Raw genomic sequence first — 19,968 nt, 5'->3', positions numbered from 1 at the left:
AAGCATAAATAGAAATGTATAAATACTGTAGGTACAGAAAGACAGTGCATGTCTATTTTCAGTCATTGCCAGCTTATGTGTTTAATTAATGATAACAGTGTTCTAGTGATAGCAGGGGACAGTACCTGTCACTGTGTGGTACTCCTGTACTTCCCTGTCCAGGGCGTTAGTGGTTGTTATGACACCTGTGACTGGGTTGATGGTAAAGCCTTCCCCTGAGATATCTCCATATGTCACCTGACCATTGGTCCCTAGAAAAAAGGGGGGGGAAAAGCAAAGTTCTTATTTAAAAGATGAATCAAATTAACCATTTTAACTGTTAATCATCCAGGGAAAGTGGAATGAGGTCATATTTTACAGCATTACCCTGCTTCCCCTTAACACATAAGGTATTCATAGCTGAGTGCTGTTTCTTATGCCCAGTCTTTCACTTTTGTCCATTGAGCTGCTCCACGGGAGAAATTGATGATCAGGTGCCTTGCTCAAGGGCAACTCAAGAGTAGTTGTTAAATGAGGAAGGAGCATTTCCTTTCCCCAGCTAGTCCGGCCCAACCGCTCCAGAGATTCAAGCCAGTGACCTTTCCGGTCACCAGCGGGCTTGTCTAACCCCTAGGCTATCATCATAGTTTACTCTAAACCATGTGTAGGTTGGATCACATTTCCAAACCTTGTTACGCTGGACCAAGTTTCCTCACACAGACTAGGGGGAAAAAATGCCTGAGAGCTGTAAATACTTGTGAAAATACACTATTTACTTTTCTCATGTAAACACAGTGGTATTCCTTTTTTTTTATTTGTTTGTAGCTTCTTTTGCTGTCTAAGCAGTTGGTGGTGATGGCCCTCCCTCAGGTGTCTGGATGCCAGATTGCGTGCTAACAGAGAGAGCAAATCTGGCACCCTCACCTGTTTACTTCACTAATTGCTCTTGGAGAGAGAGTTTATAATCCTTCTGTTTTATGTGCTTCTGACTAAGGCCAAGGGAATGTGCCCTTCATCCACCCCCTCCCTCCTGTGTAGTCTTCAATTAAAAACAACTGCTAATGTCCGTGATGTGAACATGCGTGCGGCACATGTTTGCTGACATGGCACCAAAAGTGAACTGTGAGCATTGCTTGCTGATACTCACTGGCATCCTAATTTTGAGAGGGACACAGTTTGACGTCAGAAAAAAAGAGAATATATGGCTTTGGTTAAACTATGATGGCACCCTGGATATCTTTCCAGCAATGAAAGATTGATTTTAAACATACGGTATTCTGTCACATCACGTCTCTGCATCGAAACGTCACTCGGTTTTGTTTGCCCCCAATACAATATTGCTCCAGGACTTTACGTTTGTCAGATGTTGCCCATTCCTGTTTCCGAAAGACGCTGGTCTCTGGAGTTTGTCAGCTCAAGCAGCGATACCCCCACCTTTGTTTAACAGTTTGACATCTTTCACAGGAAAATTAATGTAGTATATTTCCAATTCCATATGTTAGAATTAATATAGGATTGCAGGTCTACTTTGGGCTGCAGACAGAAGAGTGGATTCAGACCATTTGTGGGCTCCAGCTTGGCTGTGTGGGGGTAGGCTAAATTAGCATTGCCTTTTGTTTAACCTGGAGTCACAAGGTCTCCATCCTGGCACACCCGAATTGTTGATTAGCAAGTGGATCAAAGACTGATGCAATCACCTCTCCAGATACAGACATTAACATTTCAAATGTACCTCCTCTTTTTAGCGGTGCCAACCGCTCTACACTTGACTTTGTCCGTATGTCCGTCCGTCCGTCCGTCCGTATCAGCACGGGATGATGAGCACGGGATTTTACACAGCTATAACTCCAGTTTGCAACATGCCACCAAGTCCAAATATGGTATGTGGACTTAGACCACCAATAGGGACGAGCATGAATTGCTGAAGTTATCACAGCGGGGTCCAGGGACCCCCCGCGTATGTTCTGTCCGTCCGCCCGTTTAGGGCACGGGATTTAAAACAGCTATAACTCCAGGTTGAAGCCTGCCACCAAGTCCTAATTTGGTTTGTGGACTTACACCACCAATAGGGACGAGCATGAATTTCTGAAGTTATCACAGCGGGGTCCAGGGACCCCCCGCGTATGTTCTGTCCGTCCGCCCGTTTAGGGCACAGGATTTAAAACAGCTATAACTCCAGTTTGCAGCATGCCACCAAGTCCACATTTGGTATGTGGACTTACACCACAAATAGGGATGAGCATGAATTGCTGAAGTTATCAAAGCGGGGTCCAGGGACCCCCCGCGTATGTTATGTCCGTCCGCCCGTTTAGGGCACGGGATTTAAAACAGCTATAACTCCAGTTTGCAGCATGCCACCAAGTCCAAATTTGGTATGTGGACTTAGACCACCAATAGGGACGAGCATGAATTGCTGAAGCCCCGCCCCCTCTGTCTTCCCATTGGCTGGCCTTTAAACAGCCATAACTCACGTTCGCAGCATGCTACGGAGTACAAATTTTGTGCATGGACTAAAACCACCAATAGGGACAAACTGTAATTACTTAAGCCACGCCCCCTCTATCTGCCCATTGGCTGGGCTTTAAACAGCCATTATTCCAGTTTGCAGCATGATACCAAGTACAAATTTGGTAAGTGGACTCAGACCACCAATAGGGACGAACGCCCCAAAGGCACCGCTTCCTTCACACAGGGTGTGATTTTTGTATGTGGCCACATGCTATAAGATGGGGTGTTTTGTGACTGTGTGGGGTGTGTGTCTCAGGCCGGAGGGCCGCCTGTGGGGACCTCAGGGTCTCCACAGAAAGCTGTTGTACTCTGTCTGTACTATGATGAAATAAACTGGAAGAAGTAACCTCACTACGGAGTGATGTCTCATCCATTCTTCACCATTCATTCACATCTCTGGAACATCAAACTAACTTTACAATATGGCGTTGTTGGCAATTAGTATAGTGCATAAAACCTGTAAGTCTGTGGTTTTAAGATACCACATATGACGCAGACGGCAGGATACCACATAGGATGGTTGTCGGCAGGATGGTTATCAACGAATACCACATTAATTAACAGAATTAACCTATTATAAATGTAGAGTAGTATGAAAGGGCATCAGTTACAGAACATACCGTGTGAGTATGAGAGCACATGGTGCAGTATGACTCACCTTGGTCCAGATCGGAGGCAGACACCTTCAGCACAGTGGATCCTGGTGGCTGATTCTCAGCTATCTGGGCTTCATACTGGCTCTCCTCAAACCAGGGCACCTCGTCGTTAACATCAATCACATGGACACATAGCAGCTGACTGGTTGACAGCTGAGGTATCCCATGATCCTCAGCAATTATGGTGAGGTTAAAGATGTCCTGCTCTTCGCGGTCCAGAGGTTTGAAAATAGACAGAGAGCCTGGAGAAAGATGAATTAAAGATGAAATATGAAGAGACATCCTCTGGCTTTGCATGCGTTATGATGTCTCATGGGAGCGTGTGAGTGGCTGACAACTGTGACAGTGTGATATCAAAGGCCAGAGCGAGCATTCCATGGCTGCATGTTGTTATGTGACCGTAGTACACTTTAAAACAAGCAGAAATAGCAAGTGTGAGAAGATGTCGTGTGAGGACCAAATCAGAGCTAAGTTCCTCTACACCAGCATTGCCTACCTGAGTGCTACCACCACTGCTGTAACAGCCCAACTATCTGGCCACAGTTTACGAGTTTTTCCATTGGAGAATGCCGCAGCCGACGAAAAAGAGGCAGTAAACACACACTGTAGACACGCAACAACCAGGCCTGCCGTGCTCTGTAGAAATTAGGGGCACCCTTGCCTTTTCATTATCCTGCCCTAAGAGGGTAGAGCTCGCATTGATTCAATTTCAATTTCATGCTTTAAAATGAGCCGCAACCGTTAAAGAGGGGCCAGGACACTGGGGCTGTTTTGGTTTTGTTTTAACTTTTTCTATGTTTTCTCTTTGTATCTTGCTAGCTCTGAGATAACTTGCCCCTAAGCCTTTAATCTGGTAGGAGTTACTGGCTGGAATACTTGCAGCGAGTTTGACTCCTCTGTGATCCTGCCATAAGCCTGGTCACTGATAACATATGGGCAGAAGAAAGACAGTGGGAAACAGGGAGAAAAAAGTTCTTATTTTGGATGTTTCCAATTCCAAGTGTACGTGGGTTTTGGTGTGCCAACCCTCCAGTCTGAGGGTTAACTGAGGTAATTTCATGAGCGCATTTCAGACAATGAGTGGAACTGTTTCTTTTCTCATATGGGGAATTCATTCATCAACATTTGATGTTTTAATCTGAGAATAGCACTGGCTGTTGCTGAAAGTAATTCATCGTATCACAAATGTATTTTTCCCTCTGTCCTTTCAGTGGACTGAATGACCTGACTGCTGACATTGAGTAATGCGAATGTGTCAGGCAGATAGCGAGTGAATAACACCATACACTTAAAAGATGACCGTACCTCATCCAACAGCTTTGGGGTTCCTCTAATAATAGCGCTGTGGTTTTCTCTATTGTGGTCGAGAGTAATAGCAAACTAATGAAAATAGAATGTGTAAGAGTAAGAGATGGGGCCGGTCCTTCCCATCACCGACCCCGGAACGGGAGCAAACCAGGTGCTCAAAGGATTAACTCTGTCATCGTCCTAACAAATGGCCAGTGTGGCCAAAAACACTTCAAGATGGGCACGCACTGTGGGCTGAGCAGTAGTGACATGCATGACAGACCCTGACTGTTTCCATCCCCCTGCCGGTCCAGGGGGGATCCCAGCAGGGGAGGGTGGAGCCACACCCGACGCGTGTCTCAAACACCACAACAAAGCCCACGGGACCAAAGAGCCCAAGGTCAATGTTGAGTAAGTGACAGAGTCTCACGCAAGTACACAAACTCACATGCTTGCATATGCACACACACATGCACACGTGCATAAAGGCGCACTGCGCATGCACACACACACACACACACACACACACACACACACACACACACACACACACACAACCAGGCGTAACTGATCCCTTCTCTAATGGTTCCCAGAAGCCTGAGCAGGAGGTTCTTTGGTCTTTCATGGGAATAGATCCACAATAACAGATGATGGGCTGTGTGTGTGTGTGTGTGTGTGTGTGTGTGTGTGTGTGTGTGTGTGTGTGTGTGTGTGTGTGTGTGTGTGTGTGTGTGTGTGTGTGTGTGTGTGTGTGTGTGTGGTGTGTGTGTGTGTGTGTGTGTGTGTGTGTGTGTGTGTGTGTGTGTGTGTGTGTGTGTGTGTGTGTGTGTGTGTGTGTGTGTGTGTGTGTGTGTGTGTGTGTGTGTGTGTGTGTGTGTGTGTGTGTGTGTGTGTGTGTGTGTGTGTGTCTGTGTGTCTGTGTGTGTGTGTGTGTGTGCGTGTGTGTGTGTGTGCGTGCGTGCGCGCACGCATGTTTTGGCAGGCTGCAATGTCTGGTCTCTGAAAGAAATAAGTCCTGAAAGGTGAAGCAAGAGTTCTATTGAACTCAACACTAACAGGACTATTAAAAGTCTTTGCACACGTGCATGTGTGTACGTACGTGAGTGAGTGTGTGTGTGGTTTTATTGTATCAGCATGAGGAAAAGTGAGATCTTAAATGTCTGTATCCCTCTCCAAGAGTACTCGCAGAGACTTGACTTACCAGTGTTGGGGTTGAGGCTGAACGTCCCCCGGACATTTCCGGCCTGGATGCTGTAGGTTACCCTGGCATTCTCCCCTTGGTCAGCATCTCTGGCCATGACATACAGCGCCACGAACCCCACTGGCTGGTCCTCCATCACACTGACCGCCGTGGGAGAGCTAAACACTGGTGCATTGTCATTCTCATCAGTAACATACACCCTCGCCGTAACAGAACCCCGGCGCCTCTGACTGGCATTCAGCGCCGAGTCTGTTGCTTGGACAACAAGGATGAGGGAGGAAGTGACCTCATGGTCCAGTTCTTGTCCGAAGGAGAGAATGCCAGAAGAGGGGTCAAGGTTCAGGAGGCCCGGAGTGCTGGGCCACTGGTGTAGAATGGAGTAGGTCAGTTCACTGTTGGGCCCGCTGCCGTCCTTGTCCGTGGCCTGGAAGGTGTAGATGGAGGAGCCGGCCTCCATGCTCTCGGGAATGACAATGGTGACAGGGTCTTCTGGGAATTTAGGGGCGTGGTCATTACTATCCTCCACGTCGATGTCCAGCTGGACCAGGGTGCTGCTGGGAAGGGCCTTGGAGAAATCGTCCACCTCGATCTGCAGGGTGTATCGCGCGTCCCGTTCATAGTCCAGAGGCCTGGCCAGGTAGAGGTCTCCCGTCAGGCGGTCCAACACAAAGGTTCCATCCTTGTCTGTGCCGCCAACCACTGTATAGGTGACCTCCCCTGGCTCTGTGAACTCTCTGTCGTGTACCCTCACGGAACCAATGACAGAGCCAGGCTTGGCCTCCTCCACAGAGTTGAAGGTGATGGAGACGGAATTGGTCTTAGAGGGAGGTCTGCTCAAGCTGAGAACCTGTGACAAAGAGGGACCATCTTTGTTTGAACATTTGTACATAGAAACATAGAAAAAGAGCAAAACTGACATGATGATCTAATCCTGCTAAGAAAATCGGCAGAGAAGTTCAAGTTGTTGGTTGAACAGCAATCGTATCTGATATAATTTAATAGGCACATTTGCCTGATGGCAAATTCTATTTTACAATTCCCAATACTAAAAAAATAAAATACAGAGTTGGGCAAAGCACGAACAGATTTTGGCCACGATGTGAGAGTTGAGAATGAAAGAATCCAGTTTTAAGAGGTTTTTATGGACCTGAGTAACATGCTGTGCTAGTGTTAATCAGACCTAATCAGATTGGCCTGCCACTGCCAAGAAAAATAATAAGAGATAAAAGTAACATAATCAGAATAGGAAATGGTGAGCGAGTTTAAATCTAGCACTACCACCTAGTCCCGTATGCACATGGTTTTACACTGCCCTTGATGACCAATCACAGTGACTTCAAAGGCGCCAATTTTAATGCTTCACTGCCTTGCATGAAAAGGAACACCATAAGTTGCACATATGACACATTGCTTTAATAATGGCGTTTTTCATCTCACGCTTTCAGAGGGGTATGGAGGACGCATAAAGTGAAAGTGGGAGAAAGAGAGCGAATGAGAGGGGAAAAGAGGTGAAAGACAGAAGAGGGAGAGAGGCTGCGCTGATCCAGTGTTTTGAGCTGTTGCTGGAACAGCCTTTTAAAGGCTTACAGGATGTTTGAGATGTTCGGGATGGCATCCACTGTACCCGCAGTGAGTAAGCTATCATAAAATAAGCTGTGTGCGTCTTATGAAACAATACGTGACAAGCCGTTAATTGGTTCCACATTATTTGCAAAACGGAGTGTTCCAGAGTTAAATTGGTGTAGTCTTGTCCTGTCAGGGGTGGATTAGGGGAATCTGTCTGAATTGATGAAACATTTTTGTGAAATCTATCGGACAAAAACAATGCTACACTGTTTAAGCCAGTTAGTAATTATTACTTTCCTTCTTGCTGGAACGTGGAAGGGGAGAAAAGAAGAAAAAAAAGACTCAATGGAACTTTTACTAGAGACCTTTACAAGAGTGCTTTATTTTCCTGGAACCCAGAAGTCTGGGTTTCTTCCAGGTTCCTCCCATCGTGTTCGCCGGTCACCTTTCTGTTGTATATTAAACATTAACTTAATTAACTTCAATGCTATGTTTTATATGAGCATATATCATTGCCTTTTTTTCTACTTTTCTTTCCTTTTTTTTAAGGGCTACCGTATTGAAAGTGTTGAAGTCATTGACTATGACCTTGATCAGAGGAGTCTACAGCTGGGCCTCATCACAAGCCAGCTGGGAGTATTTGATTCAGGGCTACTTTTCCATTTCAGATAGAAATTTCCCTTTTTTGAAAAGTCACAGAGGAAGAAAGGGGAGGAGAGGGGAGGGAGGCTTGTCAGAAGTGAGGCTGATATGTCTGCTGCTACTCTTGAGGCGCTTCACGTCCAGAGGCCCTGCTTATTCTTTGATACAGAATAGGTGAGTCTCGGTGGTGTGTGTTCTGGCCGGCTTCCAGCGTAGCACAGACCTGTATGCTGACGGAGCAGGAGGTGCTGCGAGGAGGCAGGCCTCGGTCAGTGGCCGTTACGGTCAGGGCGTACTCGGCTCTCTCCGAGTTGCTCAGAGGCGATGAGGACCGCAGCTCCCCGGTGATTGGGTTCAGAGAGAAACGCTCAGCCCTGGGACCTATAAGGAGACACAACGGGAAGGTTGAAATCCCATATTACTCACACGTCCACTCGTCTAAAGTATGCGCACATACAATAAACCCATCAGTCATCTACTCGCGTACATAATCCCTCCCTTGTTCTCCCTGCGGTTACTGGTACCTGACAAGGAGTAGAATATGGTGCCGTTCTCCCCCTCATCAGGGTCCTTGGCTTGTAGTGTGCCCAGTAGTAAACCAGAGGGCTGGCCTTCCTGGACCTATGAAAACCAGATACAGTATTCAATAAAGCCCAAAGGCAACTGGAAACTTTGTCACATGACCGTGTGGTATGATGTGTTGTATTATCACATACCCAGCCCTTATTTCCTCTGGGTGAGAGGGGGATTAAATGACAGTGGGGCTACCATTTTGCAGTTCCTGAGTGACGGTAATGTTAATCTATTTATCCAGTTAAAGTGTTGATGACATTTTCTCATTGACTTTGTGAATAGATAAGGTTATGGGTATGTGATGAACAAGTTATCTCCTCAGCATTGCTGAATCAGCCTGTGGTTGGATAACATCAGGCAGAGAGGAATGCCTGGGTAATAATCTATCGCCTGAACAATATGGACGTATCGATGTACTGTCAACTGAAAGTTGTCTGAAGCTAAGCTGTCATGCAACAAGCCTTAAGCCATTAAGACCTGGAACTGTGTCATTTTTAGATTTGAGCTAAAAAGCATTATTTTAAACTTTGGGCTATTCAAAAATAGCAGATATACAAGCTCATAGCGCGGCACCGAGTGCCGCGCTATGAGCTTGTAGATCTGCTATTTTTGAAAAATCGTGAAAATGTGCGCAAATCTTTGAATATATATATGTTCAAAGCGAACATTTTTAACTCAAATCTTTGCTTCTGGGGGTCCTTGGAACAAAATATTTTGATGGGGGTCCGCGGCCAAATACATACAATTTTGGGGGTTCTTGACATGAAAAAGATTGAGCACCACTGATATAGAAACATACGTTCTTGAGAATACTGTTGAGATTTAGGAGACATGTAGAATCGGCCTCAGGTCTCAATGGGTTAATTTGTTGTGTGTCTATTCTGCTGTTATGTTTCTGATCTGGCTGCATCACCTGCATGAGGAGAGTTTTGCCAGGCTGGATGTGGGTGAACGAGGGCATGTTGTCGTTATCGTCCAGCACTGTGATAAACACTGTGCCTGTAGCACTACGAGGTGGAGAGCCTCCGTCCTGAACCACCACCACCAGCTGGTAGCTGGACTGTTGTTCTCTGTCCAGAGCTGTCCTCGTGCTGATTTCACCTGAGGAGGGAAGGAAGAGATGAGAAGGATTTCACGGGGAGAGGAAGCGCTGGAATAATGATGTGAGATTAAAGGACCAGCAGGCTTTGATCATTAATCATTATTATCTACATGAACCTGCACATTCATACACACATGCCCATGCACAGACACATACTGTACACACAAACATGCAGACACTGCAAAGATGCACATCACAGGCAGGAACTCATCACAGAACAGACCGTGTCTCTCCACCCACTCGCTAACACACTCAGAAGGCCAATTAGTGCCCAGCAAGACATACTGTAACTCTGTATTACCATCAGCTGACAAATTTATAACAGCAGGGAACAGAGTGTAAAGAGCTCAATACTCCAGCAACACTTGTAGTGTACTGTATATACTGTAGAACAACAATATTTTTAGACCAATGCGTTTCAGCATAAGCCTAAACAAAATGAGTGTGGCTGAGACCCTATGGCCACAGCATGTGAAAAGACTTAACAAGGCTTTTCACACATTCACTTCCATAAAACATGTATGTTATTTACATTTAAAAGCTGCACACCTTTTCGAATGCTATCTATCCATAAATCATCAATAGACTCAACAAAATCCCTTTGAACAGATGACTTAATTAGCTTGTGTTTCCTGCATGACCCATGAGGCTTGCTTAGATAGCTACCGTACTTCACAAAGTATCAAAAGAGGCTATTCTGATGAAAATGTAATTTTCATGCGGAAAGAAATACGTTTAGCAGTGACTTAGTAGGTAAAGGTGCATCACATTTTCAACTACCTGTTTGGGAGTTGATCTGAAAGTAGCGGTCAGGATGGAGGAGACGGTAGCTGAGGCGCCCGTTAGGGCCACTATCTCGATCTGTGGCCGAAACACGGCCGAAGCCGGTCCCCGCTGGCAGGTTTTCCTTCACAGCCAGGAAAGCCCTTTCCTGTGTGAGTCGAGGAGAGTTGTCATTCTCATCAGTCACCGATATCCTCACTGTGGCACTGCCGGTCTTTTTCAGCTGCCCATGCCCTGCACTAGCCAACACTGTTAGCAGATACATGTCCTTTACTTCTCTATCCAAGGCACTCTTTACAAACAGCCAGCCGCTGTCTGCCATGATACCAAACCCTGCAGCATCTCCATCTGGACGCAAATGATAGGCTAGTGGACTGGAGGAGGAACCTGAGCTTGGGGTCTCTCGGCTCAGAGCCCTGACTTGCAGGAAGTGTGTATTGAGGGGGATGCCTTCCTTTAGCTCCACTCGGTAGGTGAGGGTATCAAATACAGGTCCCTGGTCGTTCTCTGCCTGGACGTGAACCACTAGCATGAAGGTGGCACTGAGCTGGGGCACCCCGCCATCCTTGGCCGTCACCTGGAGGTCATAGCGGGGGACACTTTCATAGGACAGACTCCCGACCAGTCGGATTTCTCCACTGCTACGGTCTATGCTGAAGGTCCTCTGGGGTCCGTTGGAGGAGCTCAGGTCAAAGCTGAGTTGGCCATTGGCTCCCGAGTCGCTGTCCTCAGCCTGGATGCGGTAGACCACGGTGCCCATCTCGGTGTGTTCCGGCACCAACAGTGACTCCGAGGAGGAAGGTAGAAAGACGGGCGCATTGTCGTTCACGTCCGCAATGGTGATGTGGACGCGCGTCTGGCCAAAGGCAGGGGGGCTACCACTGCGGGCCTGGACTTCCAGGTCTAGCGTTGGCTGAGCTTCATGGTCCAGGGGCAGGCTGGTCCTCAGGGCCCCTGTCTCAGGGTCCACAGTAAAGTAACCTAACGGGTCGCCAGAGCTGATGGTGTAGGAGATATCCCTCGAAGGACCTGGAAAAGAGAGAGAGACAGAGGGATGACAAAAGCCAGAGATGTGTCAGAGTAACCCTGGAGTCTAAGCAAAAAGCACTTTTGTTATCGTATACTCAAAAGGGGTAATTTTTCAAATGTTAAGGCTATAACAGAGCTCTAAGTATCCATGGTAAATGATTATATAAACAAGGTTTTGAAATGGAATTTTTGATTGATGTGATTTCTGAGTGTGCTGTGTACTGTGGCCCGATACCTATTTGTACAAGTGTTTCAGGGAACAGAAAAAAAAAACTTTCAGCACATTCTGCCCTGTGATCCCATGTGACTTATAAATGTATATTAAAGTGCTCAGTCATACCACTGAAGTCTGTGTGTGTGTGTGTGTGTGTGTGTGTGTGTGTGTGTGTGTGCGTGTGCGTGTGCGTGTGCGTGTGCGTGTGCGTGTGTGTGTGTGTGTGTGTGTGCGCGCGCATGTGCATGTAGGCAAGCGCACATGTGCATGCATGCGTGTGTGTGCGCACACGTCAATGTGCACATGCATGTACTGCATTTGCCTGTGTGTGTGGACAGGTGGTCTTTTGTCAAACAGGTCTGAGCGGAGCCCACCCACCAGTCTTACTGCTAGCCTGGACGATGCCGACCACTGTCCCGCGCAAGACCACTTCTGACACAGCGAAGTAGTACTGTGCCTGTTCAAACACAGGGGGTGCCACGAGCCCTTCGACCACGCTGATATTAACCCTGGCGTTGACCAAGGCCACCAGGCCACCACCATCCTGGGCTGAGACCCCCATGGGGATGACAGAGTTGGCCTTGCCGTGGAGAGAGCGAGACAGGGAGATCACACCTATAAGACAAATCATAAGAGCTCATACTCACACGACTCACATTACACATTGGTAAGCAATAAGCACAGAACAACATTTAAACAGCTGTAATGATTAAAATGCAGAAAAAGTAAGATAGTCAATGTTAATATACATTCATTGTAACTCAGAGAGTGTACAATGTACATTACAAAAAAAACATGAAGTATTTTGCAGTGTAGATGTCGTCTAGCCCTAATTTAAACGGTATATCCCCTCAATAGGAAGTTCACTTAAAGATGTGTGTACTGTGTGGCACTGTATAGACTATAGAGCATTGTGTTGTAATTTAAAGATGTGAGCAGCACTGTGTAGATCAGGGGTGGGCAACTTTAATGATGGATTTCCACACTCACTCCAGGTGGCCAGATTGCGTACCTGCACTCTCACCAGTAGTATACCGTAAGCCCCATCACTCAAATAGCCTATAATTGTCACAAATGTAATGATAAAGGGATATTAACAATTATTGTTCACTGTAAATTAGAAATACCTATATTAACTTCACTTGTTTGAACTTAAATACAAATAGGTATACTGGGCATGAAAACATATACTGTACAACAATACAAACAATCCAAATTTAACACAATGACTGTAGTAAACGCCGGGTCATGTAAATTTGCAGGTTTTGGAATTGGAACAGCCTGAAATCAATAATATATCAGTATTCGGATATTGACCCACAGGCCGCATTAAGTGACGGTGGGGGGCACATTTGGACACCAGGCCGCCAGTTCCCCCAGTTGCATGTAGATCATCATGTCGTACTTTAAAGATGAGTGTAGTATTGTAAAAAGCATTATTTTGTACTTTAAAGATGTGTGTAGCACTGTATATAGAGCATTATGTTGTATGTAGCACTGTATAGAGCAGTGGTTCCCAAACTGGGGGCCCCCAAATTATTTTGGGGGCACTTTGAAAACCACTGATGGACCCCCTGGAAATCCCTCAAGGACCCCTGGGTGTCCCTGAACCACATTTTGATAACCACTGGGACAGGTGAACCCTTGTTAGGAACATCCACTCTCAGAGTCACCAATCATTTAACTGGGGCCCCCTGGGAAGAAGGTCAAGGGGTTCTGTTTGGGCCCATTGAAAGTCAATGGCGTTTTTGGCGTAGTTTCTTGCGTATTACGTCACCGTGGTAACACGTAATGGCAAGAAATTGAATATCCCACTTGTTCTGGCCGAGCCACACGTTTTGATATATATATTGCGGGGGTTTTGTCAACCATGAGGGCGACATTACGTGCCGAAATTCGCAGGAAGAATACATAAATATTAAAGAAGTATGGCGGATTCCAATAAGTGTTTTGCCATTGGCATGGCAGGCACACTTAATAATTAATGACAACATTTAGGAAACAAAAGAATAAAGGGAGATTCACTCGCGACCCACAAAAATGGATCCGCAACCCACAAATGGGTCCCGACCCACTGTTTGGGAACCCATGGTATACTATAGAGCATTATGTTGCACTTTAGGTGAGAACATCTGACCAACCTGTGTCTTTGTTGAGAGTGAAATACGGCGAGGCCCCTCCAGGTACTGTTCGGTACGTAACTCTGCCATTCACCCCTGCATCGGGGTCAGAAGCCATCACCCTGACCACCGAGGTCCCAGGTGCGCTCTGTGTGCTCAAACTCACGGCGTAGCTCACAGGGTAGAAGGTGGGCCGGTTGTCATTGATGTCGACCAGGTCTACCTTCACGTAGGCCACCGAGTTCAGTCCACCCTGAAAACCAAACAAAAAGCTCTTTTGTTATATTGCCGTCACATGTAGGCTACAGTAAATCAGTCGTTTTCAAAGTGGGGGTTGCATTTTCAAAGTGGTGGCCCCTCCAGGGGTTGTGAGCTTGTAGATCGGCTATTTTTTATTATTTTCTGGGTTTTTTAAAAGCTGTTACGCAATAGGGGGGCAGCAGCCCAGAGGCTATGGCTATTTGGGGGTCCTTGGCATGGAAAAGTTTGGGAACCCCTGCAGTAAATCATGACCAACTGGTTTAACAGAAAAAAATATCACCTGAATGTAAGCTTTGGAGCACATTAACGATGCAAGTAAAACGCAGCAGTAACCCTGTTAAAATTGGATGTATAGTATTGCCTCTAAAATATGGTCCCCGCAGTTTTGTGCAGGGATTTACAGATTGATAGTTTCCCAGGGGAAACAGCAATCTGTCAGGACCTGTGGAGGGTGAGAGGGCTCAGCCACTATAGCCCAACCGCCTGTTTCACAGTCTTTTCATTGGGAGAGACTACAGTACAGGCTTTTCATTTAGACCAGGTGGTAAGAAGCAGGGAGGCAGCACTCCAACTTGTTAAATATTACTGCCTGACAGTTGAGGCATTTCTCCAACTGATTGCTTTAACATGACTGTAGTAATTTCCCTTCATTTTTAACTGTTTACTTTTAACCACCACTTTCAACCTGGTGTCCCTATTTTGGGCATGTCATTATGGGTGAAAGGTTTTCAAAATTAGTGAAAATAGTAGATATACAATCTCACTTCTTTTGCACAACACCACCGTAGGCTGACATAAAGTGCCATGCAGAATTTATCTTTTTTTTTTGGCTGCCCAAATATGAACTGATCCAGACTGCTGCAGCATGCCTGGTCTTCCAAAAATGTTCACGTCACGTCTTTGTGTTCTGTTCATTGGCTGACAAAACACTGGTGTTGGCCTACAAGGCTACGAGAGGCATGCCACCCCCATATCTTCAGGACATGATCCAACCCTACAACCCTTCCCACTCACTTTGATCAGCTAACACAAGCAGGCTGTTTGAGCTTTCTCTAAAACACCCTGGACAACGCTCCACACGTCTTAGAGTAGACTCTTCTCCTTCCTGGCTCCAAAACTGTGGAATAAAATCCCCCTTGCTGTCAGAACTGCAGACTCACGCCAGATTTCCTGCTGCCGTCTGAAAACTCGCCTCTTCAGACTTAACCTCACCCCCTAACACTCATCTGTCCTTGTATCCCTTCTTGTCACCTTTTGATAGATACTAGTTACAGTATACTGCAGATATGCTGTTTAGCTTGACCACAAATGTTAAGAATGTAATGTAGATAGCGTATTTTTTAGACAGATGCTAGGATTGTTGATTGTATCCTATTTTCTATGAAGCACTGCTTTGCTTTCTTTGCACTCTACTTATGTCACTATTTACCCTGTCATTTGTTGACAACAGTTCATGCTTAGTCTGCTTACTCTGATTCACACATGTAAGTGACTCTGGATAAGAACGTCTGCTACAGTACATGCCCAAATGAAAAAGAAAGAAAAAGCTTCTTGCTTGCTTTGTCTTGCTAGGCCTTTTCTCTCTTGTCACTGTGAAATGCAGCACTGCTGTGTTTATGGGATTACTCAATGATTGAATGGATTCATATTGGGTAGCTCACCCCGTCCACTGCAGTCACAGTGAAGTCGTAGCTGGTCGGCCCCTGGTCCCTGTCCAGTGTGACGCTTGTGCAGATCTGGCCCGTCTCTTTGCCGATGGTGAACTGAGATGGTACAGCACTGTTGATGCCAGAGCCCAGAGAGTAGGTAATGGACCCAAAGGAACCACTGTCTGCATCTGTTGCCGTCACCTGCGGAGAAGAAGACAATAGGCTATTGGTTAAAAAAAGCTTTAAGAAAGCTTAAAGAAATTACATTATAGTACATGGACTATAATGGATTGATGGAAATTTGTAGTGTAAAGATTTATTTGTACGATAATTCATCCTCATCATGAAACACGTACATATATGTATTGTGGAGTCTCACTAGGGCGCCGCCCGACAGGTAAGCACCTCACCAGGGAGAAGCAGTGGGAGAGAGGCAGAGAGAGGCCAGACAGACAGCAGCGCAGCCTGGGACACGTCATAGAGGGGCGGTACCTACCTGTCCTCATTATGAATCAGCCCCAACTCCGCACACCTGCGCTGGCCAGTTAGGTGTGGCCCACAAACATTTAAAAGCGCAGCCACTCTGCCTCATTCTCCACTGGCTCTCCTGGTGACTGGACAGGTGCTTTCGGGCGGTGAGTGAGATCCCACATTAAATTCCCTACACCGTTAAATGACTTTGTGTGTGAATTTGAGAACTAAAAGAATGTCTCTTTTATTTTCATAGGCAACCTGATGGATCGAGCTTTAAACACCAAATGTGAATGTGAATGGAAAATGTCCCCAGACCTGGGAGGAATTTATGTTGTTTTCCCTATTATGATTTAAGTTTGCCAAATAACGTAATAACAAGAGCTCTCTGAGCTAAGAGGTTGAATAAAAACCCTTCATTGGGCTTGTACCCTGCCTATCTGTGTCTTGGCCTTGATCAGTGTCCCACATATGGTGGAGAACACGGGTACACTGATCTACGTCAAGAAGCCACAGCATGGAGCACTCTACCGCTTTAACTGCGCTTCTGAAAAGCCAAACTGACTTACAGGCAGCGGTACAAAAATTAATCGACCGCATCTCCAGAGATGTTTCTACGACTCGCGCACCGCGGGAGGTGCTCACTAAATTGTCACCAGACGACGACATAGAAGCTTATCTTGAGGTATTCGAGCGGACCGCAGCCAGGGAGAGATGGCCGGCAGCAGAGTGGGCCTCGCTCCTGGCGCCTTTCCTGACGGGCGAGTCACAGCGGGTCTGTCGCGACCTGACCATGGCAGATGCCAGAGACTATCGTAAGCTAAAAGAAGCGATATTGGCCAGCCAGGGCTACAGCCTGCCCGCCCGGGCGCAGCGGTTCCACCACTGGGCCTACCAGCCGGCCCAGCCACCTCGGCCCCAAATAGCGAGCCTGTTACGCACCACGCACAGCTGGCTGACGAGTGGAGGAGAGCCACCCATAATCGACCGAATCGTCATTGACAGATGCATCCGATCCTTGCCGCCCGACGCACGCCGCTACGCCTCGCAGGTGAGCCCAACCTCACTGGAGGCCCTCGTAGCTCTGTTGGAAAATCACCAAGTCAGCGTTGAGATGATGAGGTCCACGCGCGCTGACGCACCCAAGACGGCGCCAGACGGAAAACCCAGCCGTGACCGCCGGAGGGCCCAGCCGCCACCGCCGTCCACCAACCGCACCGACGCGGCCGTCGCCGAGGGCCCCGGCCGGGGCGCCCAGCAGAGACGCTGCTATGTATGTGGCCAAGCCGACCACATTTCCTGGTCCTGCCCCGACCGAGACCGCGACGTGTCCATGGGAACCGCCGCCAGCTCCGACCCGGCTCGCCCCTGCCTGCACACCGGTACTGGACCTCGACGCCACGCCCGACTGCCGGTGAAGATAGACGGCGCTGACGCCCACGCGCTCCTCGACTCGGGCAGCGCCGTCACCCTGGTCCGCGCCGACCTGGCAGGCCGCCTCTCCACCGCCACCGTGCCCGTGTCGTGTGTACACGGCGACGTCCGCCACTACCCGGTGACGCAGCTGCGGGTCCAGACACCACGGGGAGACGCCGTGGTGCCAGCGGGGGTGGTGCCGAACCTCCCCGTGCCGCTGTTGATCGGCGTGGACTGCGTCCTATTCGAGCGGTACTGGAAGCCCGGCCTGCAAAAGAAGCCGCCCCACCGACGACGCCGCCGCGCAGAGCGCAGCGGACCCCCAGCTCCACTACACGCCTGCCCGGCGTTTCGGCCCACCTCCCCCGGCTCCGAGAGCGGCGCCTCGCCAGAAGAGGCTCCAGGCGCCCCAGCAGCGGACGACGAGGAGGCGAGCGCAGGAGAAGAGGAGGTCCATTCTCCGCCAGGCCGCGCCGTCTCGACTGCGGCGAGCGACCCCGACCCGTTCGCCGAATTCCCCAGGCCCGAGTCGCCCGAAACCCCGAGGGGGGGGGAGTACGCCACCGCCCAGTGGTGCGATCCCACGCTGGAGATGGCGCGTCAGAGTGTCGCCGCCATTGATGGGAAGAAATGTGACGGGGTGAGTACACTAAAGCCCCCGTACTTTCTTGTTAAAAATGGACTATTGTATAGAGGAGTGATAGACGAGGGGGGGGAAACGTTAGAACAACTGCTTGTGCCTAAATCATATGTGTCACGAGTCCTGTACCTAGCACACACGCACCAGTTGGGTGCTCACCTGGGGGTGAAAAAGACACACGAGCGCATTCTAGCCCGCTTCTACTGGCCCGGTGTTAAGCGGGCCGTGGAAGATTTTTGCAAGGGCTGCCCGGAGTGTCAGAAGTCCGCCCCCCGACCCACGTTCCACAACCCACTGGTCCCGCTACCCATCATCAGCACGCCATTCTCACGTCTCGCCATGGACATCGTGGGCCCGCTGCCAAAGTCCGGCCGCGGACACCGCTACATTCTGGTAATTCTTGATTATGCCACTCGATATCCAGAGGCCATTCCCCTACGGACCGCCTCGGCCAAAGCCGTGGCCCACGAACTTATGATGATGTTTAGCCGGGTGGGGATAGCCGAGGAGGTCCTTACTGATCAAGGCACGTGTTTTATGTCGAGGGTTATGACGCTGCTGTACAAATGGCTAAAAGTGAAACGTATACGCACCTCTGTATATCACCCTCAGACTGACGGTCTCGTGGAGAGATTTAATCAGACACTAAAGAAAATGTTGAAAAAACTAACCACTGTTGATGGGAAAGACTGGGACCAGTTGATCCCTTTTGTACTGTTTGCCATCAGGGAAGTGCCGCAGGCGTCCACGGGGTTCTCCCCCTTCGAACTGGTGTACGGCAGGAGACCCCGTGGATTGCTCGACATCGCCAAGGAGACCTGGGAGAGTCAACCCTCCCCCCACCGCAGCGTCGTGGACCACATTGAGCGCCTCCAGGCCAGGGCCAAGGCGATCTGGCCCCTGGTGCGTGAGCATATGGAGCAGGCGCAGCGGGACCAGGCGCGCACGTACAACCGGGGCGCCACTCTCCGTGAGCTCCAGGTGGGGGAGAAGGTGTTGGTCCTCGTTCCCAGCAGCGAGTGCAAATTCCTCGCCAAATGGCAAGGGCCGTATGAGGTGGTCGAGAAGATGGGGCCCGTCGACTATAAGGTGGCACAGCCCGGCCGGAGGAAGGGCCACCAGATATACCACATCAACATATTGAAGAAGTGGAACGCCACGCCGCCGCTGTCCCTGCCCGCCCTACTCGCCACGTCCGCCCCGCCGAGCCTGCCCCCGGTTCCCCTCGGAGAGGACCTCTCCCCCGCGCAGAGCCAGGACGTCAAGGAGCTGCTGGGACGGAGCCGAGACGTATTCTCCGACCTGCCTGGACGGACGAACGCCATACGGCATGACATACGCACCACACCAGGGAAAGTGGTGCGCCAACGGCCCTACCGGATTCCAGAAGCTAGACGGGTGGCGATTAAAGAAGAGGTGGCCAAGATGTTGGAGCTCGGCGTCATCGAGGAGTCGTACAGCCCCTGGTCCAGCCCCATTGTTATCGTCCCCAAGCCAGACGGCTCCCTGCGGTTCTGCAACGATTTCAGGAAGCTGAATGACGTTTCCACGTTCGACGCCTATCCGATGCCGCGCGTCGATGAGCTCATCGAGCGCCTCGGCCCGGCCCGGTTCGTCAGCACCCTCGACCTGACCAAGGGGTACTGGCAGGTACCACTGACGGACCGGGCCAAAGCAAAGACGGCCTTCTCCACACCCGAGGGCCTCTACCAGTACACGGTGCTGCCGTTCGGCGTACACGGGGCCCCCGCCACGTTCCAGCGGCTCATGGACCGAATCCTGCGGCCGCACCGCGCCTACGCCGCAGCCTACCTGGACGACATCGTCATACACAGCTGCGACTGGGGCCGACACCTACAGCACCTAGACGC

The 19,968-nt window shown here is 49.1% G+C and overlaps 1 protein-coding gene across 1 annotated transcript in view; it reads right to left on the bottom strand.

Annotated features, from left to right (window-relative positions):
* Positions 1-19,968, bottom strand: part of dchs1a (dachsous cadherin-related 1a) — a 111,500-nt gene that overhangs the window by 11,890 nt on the left and 79,642 nt on the right. The window contains exons 3-12 of the mRNA XM_084064827.1: positions 15,583-15,771; positions 13,682-13,913; positions 11,919-12,155; positions 10,295-11,326; positions 9,326-9,513; positions 8,364-8,460; positions 8,063-8,220; positions 5,632-6,478; positions 3,146-3,385; positions 126-251 (exon numbers count right to left, since the gene is read on the bottom strand). Of these exons, the coding sequence (XP_083920953.1) occupies positions 126-251; positions 3,146-3,385; positions 5,632-6,478; positions 8,063-8,220; positions 8,364-8,460; positions 9,326-9,513; positions 10,295-11,326; positions 11,919-12,155; positions 13,682-13,913; positions 15,583-15,771 (3,346 nt within the window). The remainder of the gene's footprint in view (positions 1-125; positions 252-3,145; positions 3,386-5,631; positions 6,479-8,062; positions 8,221-8,363; positions 8,461-9,325; positions 9,514-10,294; positions 11,327-11,918; positions 12,156-13,681; positions 13,914-15,582; positions 15,772-19,968) is intronic.

Source organism: Gymnoscopelus microlampas, assembly GCF_963454915.1.
Source record: "Gymnoscopelus microlampas genome assembly, chromosome: 8".
Lineage (NCBI taxonomy): Eukaryota > Metazoa > Chordata > Actinopteri > Myctophiformes > Myctophidae > Gymnoscopelus > Gymnoscopelus microlampas.
The sequence above is the reverse complement of the archived record's forward strand: the minus strand, read 5'-3'. Positions and strand labels throughout refer to the sequence as shown.